This window comes from Sphaerodactylus townsendi, linkage group LG14 (genome assembly GCF_021028975.2).
Source record: "Sphaerodactylus townsendi isolate TG3544 linkage group LG14, MPM_Stown_v2.3, whole genome shotgun sequence".
In the NCBI taxonomy this organism is placed as follows: domain Eukaryota; kingdom Metazoa; phylum Chordata; class Lepidosauria; order Squamata; family Sphaerodactylidae; genus Sphaerodactylus; species Sphaerodactylus townsendi.
This window is the reverse complement of record NC_059438.1, coordinates 7,990,484-8,003,212: the sequence shown is the minus strand read 5'-3', so window position 1 is coordinate 8,003,212 and position 12,729 is coordinate 7,990,484. Positions and strand designations below refer to the sequence as shown.

Below are 12,729 nucleotides of genomic sequence, written 5' to 3'. Positions count from 1 at the left end.
GCTCCCTTTAGTTACCACCCGCTATGTATGAGCAGTTACATCAGCTGTTATTAGAACTAGTTTGGGCCAGATGAAGAAACTTTCTGAGGATGCTAATTTGCAACAGGACAATGAGAAAAGAACATTTCTACTTTGGGGTTGTTACAGGAAGTCATAAGCAGATTCAATCAGTTTGAATTGATTCAGGCTAATGTATGCCTGGTGCTGGAAAATGTTGACAAGTTACAGCTGCCTCATGGCACCCATGCCGAGTTCTCAAGGCAAGAGATATTCAGGCTCCTTCCGCACAAGCAGAATAATGCACTTTCAATCCACTTTCACAACTGTTTGAAAGTGGATTGAAAGTGGATTGAAAGTGCATTATTTGGCATGTGCGGAAGGGGCCTCAGAGGTTGTTTGCCATTGCCTACCTCCACATCAGGACCTTGGTATTCCTTGGGGGTCTCCCATCCAAATACTAGTCAGAGTAGACCCTACTTCATTTCTGAGATGGGCTAACCTGAGCTTCTCAGTTATTTATTGATGATAATAAAGCCTATATGGATATCATTATTTATTTAGGTAAAACATTTCTGTGCCACCTTTACACCAAATAGGGATACCCCCATCCCCCAAGGTGATGAACATTAAACATTAACATTTCAACGTTAGAACATGGAGTGAATACATACATTCTGCCACGATGTATTTACATTAGATTATGTGACTGTCAGAAAGGGAAAGGGAGCCTTGAGTAGCAACTGGTATGGCTGTCAAATTGGGGAGGGAGACAACCCAAAATTATGGGAGAATCCTGATGGCGTACACCTTGTAACTCCAGGAGAGGAGGATTCAGCCGCCCATTACCTTGATCTGTTTTTCAACATCCCCATCGCACAACGATACTAAAGGCACAGTGAATGGCTTCCACACGGGATCCAGCGTATATTTAATGACCTGCAGAAAAGGCAGAAAAGCTTTTGTGCAAACAGAAAAATGACAAATTTGTACCAGAAATCGGCAAGAAATGCCCCAAACCAGACAAAGAGGTGTTGTAACTGAGGCTTTTTTAAATACCTCCTTCCACTGAGTCAAGACAATCATGTAAATTTTCAGCTGGCCTCAGACTGGCCAAAATAAGCACCAAGAAGCTGCATTTCTTCATGAATTATTCAAATGTGTAGCTAATATGTAATGCACGAAGGTGTTCTTTGATTGCTCCAGGACCGGAAGGCAGCAGGATGCTAGATTCTGGGCAGCTCAAACGCTCCACACGGTAAGGTAGCAAAACTAGGCTACCTGCTGACCGGGTACGCAAGACATCCCTCAGCCCAAGTGCAATACTGAGTGTGCTCATTATCAATATATCTAATTCTCAATATGACCAAATCTGTGAATATTTAAATCTCTAAAGTGAACAGATGATGCATCTCTGAACAGATGATGCAGATCTTTTTACAAACCACAAAAAGCCCCAGGTTTGCAGAAAATTCTGAAACCTAAATGAACAATAAATGGTTGTTGTTGTGAGTTTTCCGGGCTGTCTGGCCGTGGTCTGGTAGGTCTTGTTCCTAACGTTTTGCCTGCATCTGTGGCCGGTATCTTAACAGATGTATCACAGAGGGAAGTCTGTTACACACTGTTACACACAGAGGGTCAAATGTGGATTCAATTTTCCCACTGTAAAGAGTGATGCAGGGCCTTCCGGCCAATCAGAGCATGGTGGGCTGTGTGCAATGTGTGCGCAGCCTTTTGTTTTGTTTTGCGCCAGCTGAGGCTATCGTTGAACCGTGTACACGAGGGAACGGGTACTGCTGAAACATGTGCACGAGAAAACAGTACAATGGCAAATTCACACAGTCACGAAACTGCACGCAGAAAACAAGACGCAGATCGGTTCCCGCCACAACACGATAGCCAATCAGAAGTAAGCTGGATAGGCTGGAATACTGTGCATACACGCTAACGTGCTCACGTTAGCACGTTTTTTAGTGCAAAAAAAAGTTCCCGCCCCAACACGGCACAACAGTCAATCAGGATAGGCCCGCCAAGCTGATCGCGTGTTTGTGGGAAGTGTAACATTGTTTGAATCCACTATAGACATACCGTGTTTCCCCGAAAATAAGACAGTGTCTTGTATTAATTTTTACTCCCAAAGATGCGCTATGTCTTATTCTCAGGGGATGTCTTATTTTTCTGTGTTCTGTTCGTCGGGCATGCTTCCAAACCAAAACTTTGCTACGTCTTACTTTCGGGAGATGCATTATATTTTGCACTTCAGCAAAACCTCTACTACGTCTTATTTTCAGGGGATGTTTTATATTCAGGGAAACAGGGTAGATGTCTTCACTAGAAACATGCTGCAGTGGGGAGGGAGAATCCGTGATGAAAAGGTGCTGATTCTTTTGAAACCTGGATGTATCTGCATTTAATTTCTCAGTGGGGATTCCACCCCAGTCAAGAAAGGACAGCCTTACGTTCCAACTAATATCGATCAAAGGAGGATCAGCTTTGCACAAAGGGGTGAAGTTACATGGTTCCTCCACAGTGCTGCCTTTTAGCGTGTGGATTAATTCTTAACATTTTAACGATTGCAAAACACTTCCTACGTGAGGTTGAAAGGCTCAAGGAGAAAGCTTCCACCATACAGTTGGAACAGCGTACAACCAAGATGCCGTTAGACGCTCGAACCCTATTGTGGGTGGGAGGCAGGATGCACGCTTACAATCCCACATGCAAGATTCACACTTTATGGATGTGTCAGTACTAACAGAAATCTGTGTGAAGGAGGCAGCTCTGGAGCTTTTCTACCTTTTCTTCCACGCTGTTTTTCTGCTGAAAATAATTCTCAAGGAATTTATTTTTTGCCCCACAATGAAAAAGAGACTCATATATTTTCTCCAGTAGAGGTAATGATGAGTTCATTCACATACTCCACTGAGGATGAAATCTCAGTTCCTGGAAATGTGCTAAAAGTCACCGCCTATTAGCAAAAAACTGTCAAAAATGCCAATCTTTGTTATAGTTGAATGGAACCCTCTCTGAAACCTGATTATCGCTTTCCTGAAACATAGTCCAAGAAGTTCTCAACCTTAAAGAGACTTAAAGCAGCTTAAAAACTCCTTTCCCTTCCTCACCAGAGAGACACTGTCAGGCAGGTGCGGCTGAGAGAGTTCCAAAGAAATGTAACTGGCCCAAGGTCACCCAGAAGGCTTCATGTATAGGAGTGGGGAAACAAATCCAGTTCACCAGATAAGAGTCCACATCACACATATGGAGAAGTGGGAAATCAACCCCTGTTCTTCAGATTAGAGTCCACTGCTCTTAACCATGCTGGGTGGCTAATGGAGATGTGGACAAAAAGGGGTGTGTTTTCAAAGATCCACATCGGTCCCATTTTCTTTATTGTGGCCCACTGTGCTTGCCATTTTCCCTATCACCACACAAAATTGTTTTTCAAGTACTTTAAAAGTGTTTTAAAAAGAAAATCAGCAAACTGCTTCCAGTGCTACAAAAACCCTCAAAAAGACATTTGCTTGTACAGTAGAGGAAAAATTCAGGGAAATTGGCAGCTGACTGAGAAGAGTGCAAAGAAAATCCTATGTGGAAGCTCCGCTGCCAATTTAATGCCTCTGCATTTGCAGCAGTAGAATTCTTGACATGTGGTCGTAGCCACCAATCGATCGTTGGTTCCATCTTCAGTAGATGGGTTGAAGCTACCATCTGTCTGGGTAGTGACACCTTCGTAAATATTTTAAGGATTCAAAGACCGGAGGATCAAGGAACCCAAAAAAATCAATTAACTTGCTTCCAAGTAATGCATTTAGGATTGGCACGAAAGAGAATAAGCATAGCTTCAAACTTCAGAGTTAGCAGGAGATCAAGACATTTCAAGTGTTAATAATATATTTCGTTATTATGAATGAATCAATGACATATGCAGACAACCTTAACATCAGTTCTTGTCCCCACCAGTCCCACAGGAATCCAAAACAGTACAACATTTTTTTAAATCCTTTTGGGATTTTTTAAAGACCAAACTAGACCAAATGCAATGAACTTCTGTGCAGAAATATTCTAAATTGGTTAGAAGAAGAATTTGGATTTATATCCCCCCTTTCTCTCCTGTAAGGAGATTCAAAGTAGCCCACAAGCTCCTTTCCCTTCCCATCCTCCCACACCCTGTGAGGTAGGTGGGGCTGAGAGAGCTTCGAAGAACTGTGACTAGCCCAAGGTCACCCAGCTAACGTGTGTTGGAGTGCACAGGCTAATCTAGTTCCCCAGATAAACCTCCACAGCTCAGCTCAAGTGGCAGAGCAGGGAATCAAACCCGGTTCTCCAGATTAGACTGCATCTGCTCTTAGCCACTACACTACGCTGGCTCTCTTATTGCAACAGAAAAGGTATCTGTATATTTCATTCATGATGACAAGCCATCTTCCTTACCTCTGTTCGGTGAACCAGCATCCATTTCCCATCATCCCCTGGTTTGTAAAACTCTAAAAATGGGTCTGATTTTCCAAACAAGTCCTGTAAAAAGAGGGGGTGGGGCCATGGTCAAGGTTTTCACAATTTCTGTATCGCTCGCTAACATTACCATGCAATGGATCATCATCAAAAGGAGAAAAAAAGACTGTCGTGAAGCTGTAATAAATCAGAGGCACCTAACAACTCTTGTTACCTTCTCCCTGTGCTACAATTCAAATTAATGAGAAACACTGGGACTGCAAATTTCATCACTCTCAAACACAAGTAGGTAGCAAACCTCGGCAGCCCCTTTCAAAAGAAACCCATGCTCTTGGGAAGAAACCAGCTGCTGGAGAGGATATCTAAAAGACTGGTCTTGCCACAAAATACAAGATCCCAGAAAATATGTTCATGGTTCTGGCTCCCAACCAATGTGGAGGCAGCCTACTTAGGATAACTGCCTGGGTGACAAGACTGGAGTGCTATGTGGGGAACATAAGGGCTTTGTAACATACACGTAGGATCCAAGTCTGCAACACTCTCTGTATTTCTCTTGAAGATGATGTTTGAAACTTGGATCCCTTCCTTTGTTATTAGCATCAAGAAGGAGGAGGAGGAGGACTTTGGATTTATATCCCCACCTTTCTCTCCTGTAAGGAGACTCAAAGGGGCTTACAATCTCCTTTCCCTTCCCCCTCCCACAACAAACACCCTGTGAGGTGGGTGAGGCTGAGAGAGATCCGAAGACCTGTGACTAGCCCAAGGTCACTCAGTTGGCATGTGTTGGAGTACACAAACTAATCTGGTCCACCAGATAAGCCTCCACAGCTCAAGTGACAGAGCGGGGAATCAAACCTGGTTCTTCAGATTAGAGTGCAACTGCTCTTAACCACTACACCATGCTGGCTCTTTTTAAAGAAGGAAAGATGCATCATGCCACTCCCTTCCCTACATGACCCAGAGGCAAACTGAGGTTGCAAGTTGCATATCGTCATCCCAATGAGAAGTGTGATCTCCAGCTTGTCCATTTCAGCCATTCTCCATCATACCTGGAATGTCTTCTAAAAATCTTATTGAAGGAGGGCAAACTAAATGTCTGTACTGATGAAAAGTCCTGGGGATCTTGGCAGCTCACATGCTCTTTTAGTATTTTGGCTGGCTTTAATCAAAAGATATGATATGACTGTTGCTCTACTGGCAGAGACTCACATGGCCTGTTCATTTAATGAAACAATTACAAGAAACTTCCTTTCCAGAAAGCCAATTAGGAAGTTGCTGCTACTAAATTTCATTATTGGCTGTTTGTGTGTGCATGACTTTAACATCTATTCACTTTATTGAGTTTTATACTTTTTTTGACGTCAAGTCACAACAGACTTGTGGTGACCCCTTGGTGATGTTTTCAGTGCAAGAGGCTTTAGGCACAGTTAGCCATTGCCTGCCTCTGAGTCACATCCCTGGTATTCGTTGGAGGTCTCCCATCCAAATACTTGCCAGGATTGACCCTGCTTACCTTCTGGGATCTGATAAGATCAGGCTAGCCAGGGCTATGAGTGTTCCACCTTTTTTTTAAACATGAGGCCAATCAATAAAGAAAGAAAAGTAAAAATATACAAGGTTCGACACAGCCAGTGCCATATTTACATTGACTTCTCAGTACCTGAACTAACTTGGGCTAGTCACAGCAGTGGCGTAGTGGCTAAGAGCAGTGGCTAAGAGCAGGTGCACAGCAGTGGTGTAGTGGCTAAGAGCAGTGGCTAAGAGCAGGTGCACTCTGATCTGGAGGAACTGGGTTTGATTCCCAGCTCTGCCGCTTGAGTTGTGGAGGCTTATTTGAGGAATTCAGATTAGCCTGTACACTCCCACACACGCCAGCTGGGTGACCTTGGGCTAGTCACAGCTTCTCGGAGCTCTCTCAGCCCCACCTACCTCACAGGGTGTTTGTTGTGAGGGGGGAAGGGAAAGGAGATTGTAAAGCCCCTTTGTAGGTCTCTCCTGCAGGAGAGGGGGGATCTAAATCCAAACTCCACCCTCCTCCTCCTCCTCCTCCTCCTCCTCCTCCTCCTCCTCCTCCTCCTCCTCCTCCTCCTCCTCCTCCTCCTCCTCCTCCTCCTCCTCCTCTTCTTCTTCTTCTTCTTCTTCTTCCTCCTCTTCTTCTTCCTCCTCCTCCTCCTCCTCCTTCTTCTCCTCCTCCTTCTTCTCCTTCTTCTTCTTCTTCTTCTTCTTCTTCTTCTTCTTCTTCTTCTTCTTCTTCTTCTTCTTCTTCTTCTTCTTCTTCTTCTTCTTCTTCTTCTTCTTTTGGAGCTCTCTCAGCCCCACCCACCTCACAGGGTGTTTGCTGTGGGGTGGGTGGGGGGAAGGAGAAGGCGATTGTCAGCCCCTTTGAGTCTCCTTACAGGAGAGAAAGGGGGTGGGGTATAAATCCAAACTACTCCTCCTCCTCCTCCTCCTCCTCCTCCTCCTTCAGCATTAGTGCACCAACTGATGAGAGTTACCAATATCCGGGTGAGGCCTGAAAATTTCCCAGAATTCCAACTGATCTTCGGATGACAGAGATCAGCTCCTCTGGAGAAAATGGCTGCTTTAGAGGGCAGATTCTAAGGCATACCCTGATGAGGTCCCTCCCTTCCCCAAACCCTACCCTGCCTAAGCCTCTTGCCCAAATCTCTATGAATGTCCCAACCCAGAGCTGACAACCCTACTGGATACTTCCAAGCCAAAGACCCCTGATGTGCTAACACTGCATACACGGGCACCACGTACACGGAACCCTGTTGGGGCAAGATTTCTCTCTTCATAAACAACATCCTATTTAAAGCCAGACCCGAGCTATCTCAAGAGCCTTTCAATCAAGCAGTGGCTTTTAAAACACTGATCATTCATCTAAGCAACTGAGAAGCTGGCTGGTGACAAAGATGCTCATTGGAACTGATGCGCGGTTGAACATAAAAGCCGTGTGCCTGCAAAGACAGCCAAATTTATATTTCAGCAAAGAAAACCCTGTGAAACTAGAGAAGAAATGAAATAAAATGACGGGACATCTTAGGAACAACACACAATAGTGCACAATCAAACAGAGCGGCTCCTTTCCCAGTTTCTCTGCAGCAGTAGCTGACCACCCTTGATATACAATGCATCAAAGAGCTCAGGAAATAAACCTGGCCGAAACCACTATTTTGATGTGGTTCCTTTTAAGGAGTCTTTAGAGATTTCCTAGTTAAAGGGACTGCTTGTTTTCTGTCAGTTTGCATGCTTTATTTATAACAGGCAGTCTTTCCGGGGGGGGGGGGGGGAAGCACACAAATGGCATGCATATATTTATCCAAGCAGGATTAAAAGCAAACAAAGGCGTCTGCCTTCTGTGCATGGAATGTGTGCTTCATGGTATCACAGAGACGTTTCAAAAACTTCAGCTTTCCTTTTAGCAAGGTTCTAGACCTCACGGTGATGAAACCTGCAGGGAATTGATATGAAAAGGAGGTTGAAGAGGGCTTCCCACAGGCCAGGTGGGGGTGGGCCGAAGTTGTGTGCCTGAAAAAAGCCTCTTGTTAATTTCCCGTTCTCTACATCTACTCTTTTTCATGTATATTTTTCAAATGCTTTACACTTAGAAAGCGGATCGAGGGGGATGCTTAATCTTGTCTGCGCCTGCTGATTCTCCTCACAGATATCCTTTAGGTTTTTCCCCCCACCTGTTTTATATTCAACAGGGAGTTTAGCTACAAGAGAAAAGGCTTAAAATGTTTCGGAGGGCATTTTCAGGGGGGAATGATCATCGGTTGGGGAAAGGGTCGGCAACCCCTTCCTACCCACGGATTCTCCCTTGCAAATCCCTGCCGTCATCAGTTCCGCACTACAAGGCCGGTAAGGGGCTGGGGGCCGCCCCATGACATGTAATTCTGTAGTGAGGAAAACATACAGGTATGAAAATGAGGTTATCTCCAGTGCATTGTGGGTCTCTAGCTTCAAATTTCAACTAACAATTCTAGCCTGCTCAGAGGTTGAACGCTGGCCTCCTGAATGACAATTCATACATTGTCAATATAATAATAATGATTACAGACTGTTGTTGCAATTGATTCACGGAGACCCCTCATGGGTTTTCACGGCACAAAAGGGCCCGAAGCTGGGCAATTTAGGCTACTGGCAATATAGTACTATCAATTGATATGGCACTTCCCAGGGGTCAGCTTCTGGGCACAAAGAGGACCTTTCAATCTAAATTTCTGCAGCAGCACATTCTCAGAACCACTATACCAAAAGGGGTGTGTGTGTGATAGTTCTAAGAATAGGGTGAGGTTCATTGTAAAAAGAAGATGTGATGATATGTTACAACACAATGGACAGGTATGGATTTTATTTTGGGAAAAAAAGGTATACCTTTTTATCCAGCTTTCTGCCCGCCATGCTGAGAGTGATCACTCGATTATCTGATAGTTCTTGGGCTGTTATCTGAAAGACAGGAATACAATTCATTATTCACTACAAAAGGAAACACCAGAAACTCTCAGGGAAGGGGAAGCATGTATTGTGTTACTAAGAGCCCTCTGCCCCACCAGGATGCTCAGTTGACACGTCCCACTTCTTCCAAATTAAGCCAACCAGTCCAACTGCTTTGCCCCAAATCCTAGACATGGCATCAGAGAACCCAATCTAGCTGCTTTCTGTTTACATGGAGATCAGTGATGCATGGGGCACTTTGCACAACCTAAAACGCTCTACTGTGGACTCAGCTCCTCAGTTACATGTTACAAGGTGCTCTAAGATTCTTTCATTTTTAAAAAAGCCAAACATAACTTCGGCAGACTGCACATTTGAGTGGAAGAGGGGTGGAGGGAGAGAGAAAACACTCTGCTTTACCCACAGGTAAAACAGATGGGAACTCCAACATCTTGTCTCCCTTGGGGGAAAAATGCAGCTTACAGGTGGGAACTCTGAATAGAAAGACACAGCCCAGGCAAGTCTTCACATTTCAGTGGGGAGAAAGGATTAACCCTCCCCATACTAATTTTTCACCTTAAAATCACATTCCCCAAACTGCTTTTTCACCCACAGGCAAAACATACAGCCTGTGACAGGGGGCAACTGGGCAGAAAAACAACTCTGCCCGTCCACCCTCGCTCTAGACAGACTTGCAGCCCCCCTCAATTGCTCAGAAGACAACACAGGTAAGTGGGAATGACTCAGATGGGGCTTGCGTGGTGGTTTAAATCTATAAGTTTTCTTTAAGCAAATTTTCCCCCTCCCTCCCGGTCCCATAAACTATTTGATTCACGCATGAAAAAAGAGTGGAATACACAAATGATAGGCGTATCAGTAGCTATTAGTCATGATGACTAAATTACATTAAATCCATGCTCGGAGGAAGCACTGACGGATAGGGAAGCCAGCTGCCTTTGTGCCTTGCTTGTGGGCACTGCGTGAATGGCATGCTGGACTTTTGGTCAGAGTCCTTCCAGAGCCGAGAAGAGCTTTCAGTGCTCCCCATAATGCAACCTGACTAGCAGATACAGAAATAGTAATGCAAATCAGCTTAATTTGCATTGATAATTATATGCAAACCTTAGTGTGTATGCTTTATTCCCCGTTGAACTAATCCGGTTAATTTGTATATCTAACTCAACTTGCACAATTGGGCTTTTATCTGTACAGAATTGCAACGGTTGTTTAAAAACGCAGCCTTCCACACCCTCCCCCACTATTCTGATCACACGCTGGTAATTTTGAAGCTCAAACTATAGATATGATGGACAGTAAAAGAAAAGTAACATGATGGAAAAATGTCTAGTTCCACTGCAGGAGGGGTATGGAATGAGGCCTAGGGAAAAATAGATGACATTGACCAGGGCTGAAAATAGCCTTTTTCTCTGTTAGCAATGTTTGCTTTCCAAAACAACTTAAATAAAAAGCAGTGAGTCACAGACTCTTTGTTGCTGGAGGTGACCCACAATGAGCTGGTAATTGCCTCATCTTTTCCCACTCATTAGTAGCATAGGGTTGAAAACCAGAAGTCAGACAGAGGCAGGGAAAGTTGGGCGTCATGATCTCCAGTCAGGCTCGGTGCAGAACTGACCTCCAGTCTGAAGTCACAGGCTTCTCTGATTGCTTGGTTGGTTCTGAGTAAAACTGCCCCTCAGGTAAGGTTGCCAACCTGCATATACAGCCTGGAGAGTCAGCATGGTGTAGTCGTGGAACTGGGTTTGGTTCCCTGCTCTGCCACTTGAGCTGCAGAGGCTTATCTGGGGAACTAGATTAGCTTGTGCACTCCAACACAGCTGGGTGACCATGGGCTAGTCACAGTTCTTCAGAGCTCTCTCAGCTCCACCTATCTCATAGGGTGTTTGTTGTGAGGGGGGAAGGGAAAGGAGATTGCAAACCATGTTGAGTCTCCTTACAGGAGAGAAAGGGGGATATAAACCCTTCCCCACCACAACCAAACACCTTTTTTTCATGGGGGGTGGGGGTGGGGGTGGGGGTAAGGATGAGGGAAGGACATGGATGGAAAGGGGAAGGAGTGGGGAGCAATTTGCCTATGCTTCCTCTGAAGGATTGGTATAGTAACATTCCAGAAACACTATAGTAACGTTACCAGAAACACCATAACAGGAGTGTCCAACTCTGGCACACCCAGGTGTTCATGGACTGGCAGGGGCTGATGGGAATCGGAGTCCATGAACATCTGGGCGTGCCAGAGTTGGACACCCCTGCACTATAGTAACATTACCCGAAACACTGCTGTGGAAACTTTCTAGCAACATTACGATACAGATCCTCCAGACAAAGCATAGGCAAAACACTTAGGGATTGTTAAGTCAAAATATTTTTCCGCCTGTGCACTAATTGCTTTGTTTGCTTTTTCTTCTGCAGCTTACCAGTCTAGCCCTTTTGTCTGAATCCCCTTGTGTCTGCCTTTGCCCCCACACTGCACTGCTGGAGTGATCTCTCCCAGCTAGATTTAAAAATAGGCTGTACGTATAGCATTATGACAACATGCTTGTATATCTATTACTGGTTGTGTTAAAAGCTTGTAAAAAGCACTCCAGAAGCAAGGGGAGTGGACAAGAGGGGGATACACAGGGGGAAATACATTGGGACTCCTTCTGCACATGCAGAATAATGCTCTTTCAATCCACTTTCACAATTATTTTGCAAGTGGATCTTGCTATTCCGCACAGTAACATCCAGCTGCAAAGTGCATTGAAAGTGGATTGAAAATGCATTATTCTGCGTGTGCGGAAGTGGCCTGGATGTGAAAAGAGACAATTGGAATTCCATTCCTCTTCATCTACACCAGTGATGGTGAACCTTTTCGAGACTGAGTGCCCAAATTGCAACCTAAAACCCGCTTATTTATCACAAAGTGCCAACACGGCAATTAAACCCGAATACTGAGGTTTTAGTTTAGAAAAAATGGTTCGCTCCGAGGCGTACATTACTTGGGAGTAAGCTTGGTGATAGTTGGTGGCTTTGCTTTGAAGCAACTGTGCAACTCTTCGAACTGGTGAATCACGACCCTAGGAGGGTTTATTCAGAAGCAAGCCCCATTGCCAGCAACCGAGCTTACTCCCAGGTAAAGGATCGCGCTTTAGTTCTTCGTATGAAAATCAGTGGGGTTTAACAGCGCTTAACAGGGTTACCTACACTGCTTCCCCAAAACTAGGTCTTAGGTTTAATGCTAACAATTGAGCCCAGCAGGCCAAGCCAGCCTAGTTGGGGGGGGGGGGCACTCTGTTTGCGCGTGCCCACAGAGAGGGCTCTGAGTTCCACCTCTGGCACCCGTGCCATAGGTTTGCCACCACTGATCTACACTATAGGCAAACTGGTTTTGCCCATGATCTTTCTGGAGAGATCTAAGCAAAGGGATACAAGAGACACCAGGGATATGGGAGACACCAAGAGAACGGCTGGAGGACAAAATCATGTGAATGCACCAAAAAACTCTGCTTTCAGGCCAAGGCAGGGCTAACCCTTTGTGTGAAAGCAATCACAGGCACAAAAATGAAGGGAAGAGAAATGGCGATTCATATAATAATGAAATGGAATAACATTAACTCACTACAAAACAGGATGCCCTGTGCTGTAGCTTACGTACCATGTGACACCTAAATAAAGCAGTCGACGAACATTGTATTCTCAGGTTAATATTGCAAAGTAATGCAAAAGAAATAGATTCAAACGTAAGCTGCTGGGATGGTTACTAAAAGTACAGTGTGACAATTTTGCTAAGTCTGTACAGTTAAGCTCTTGGCTGGATGGATTAATTAGTAATTGAGTTGGAAGAAT

The 12,729-nt window shown here is 44.8% G+C and overlaps 1 protein-coding gene across 2 annotated transcripts in view; it reads right to left on the bottom strand.

The window, feature by feature from the left end:
• CPNE2 (copine 2) overlaps positions 1-12,729 on the bottom strand; it is a 97,264-nt gene that overhangs the window by 24,363 nt on the left and 60,172 nt on the right. For both annotated transcript variants that reach the window (XM_048515969.1, XM_048515970.1), the window contains 3 exons: positions 8,827-8,898; positions 4,426-4,509; positions 847-936 (listed from right to left, as the gene is read on the bottom strand). In XM_048515969.1, coding sequence (XP_048371926.1) covers positions 847-936; positions 4,426-4,509; positions 8,827-8,898 — 246 coding nt within the window. The remainder of the gene's footprint in view (positions 1-846; positions 937-4,425; positions 4,510-8,826; positions 8,899-12,729) is intronic.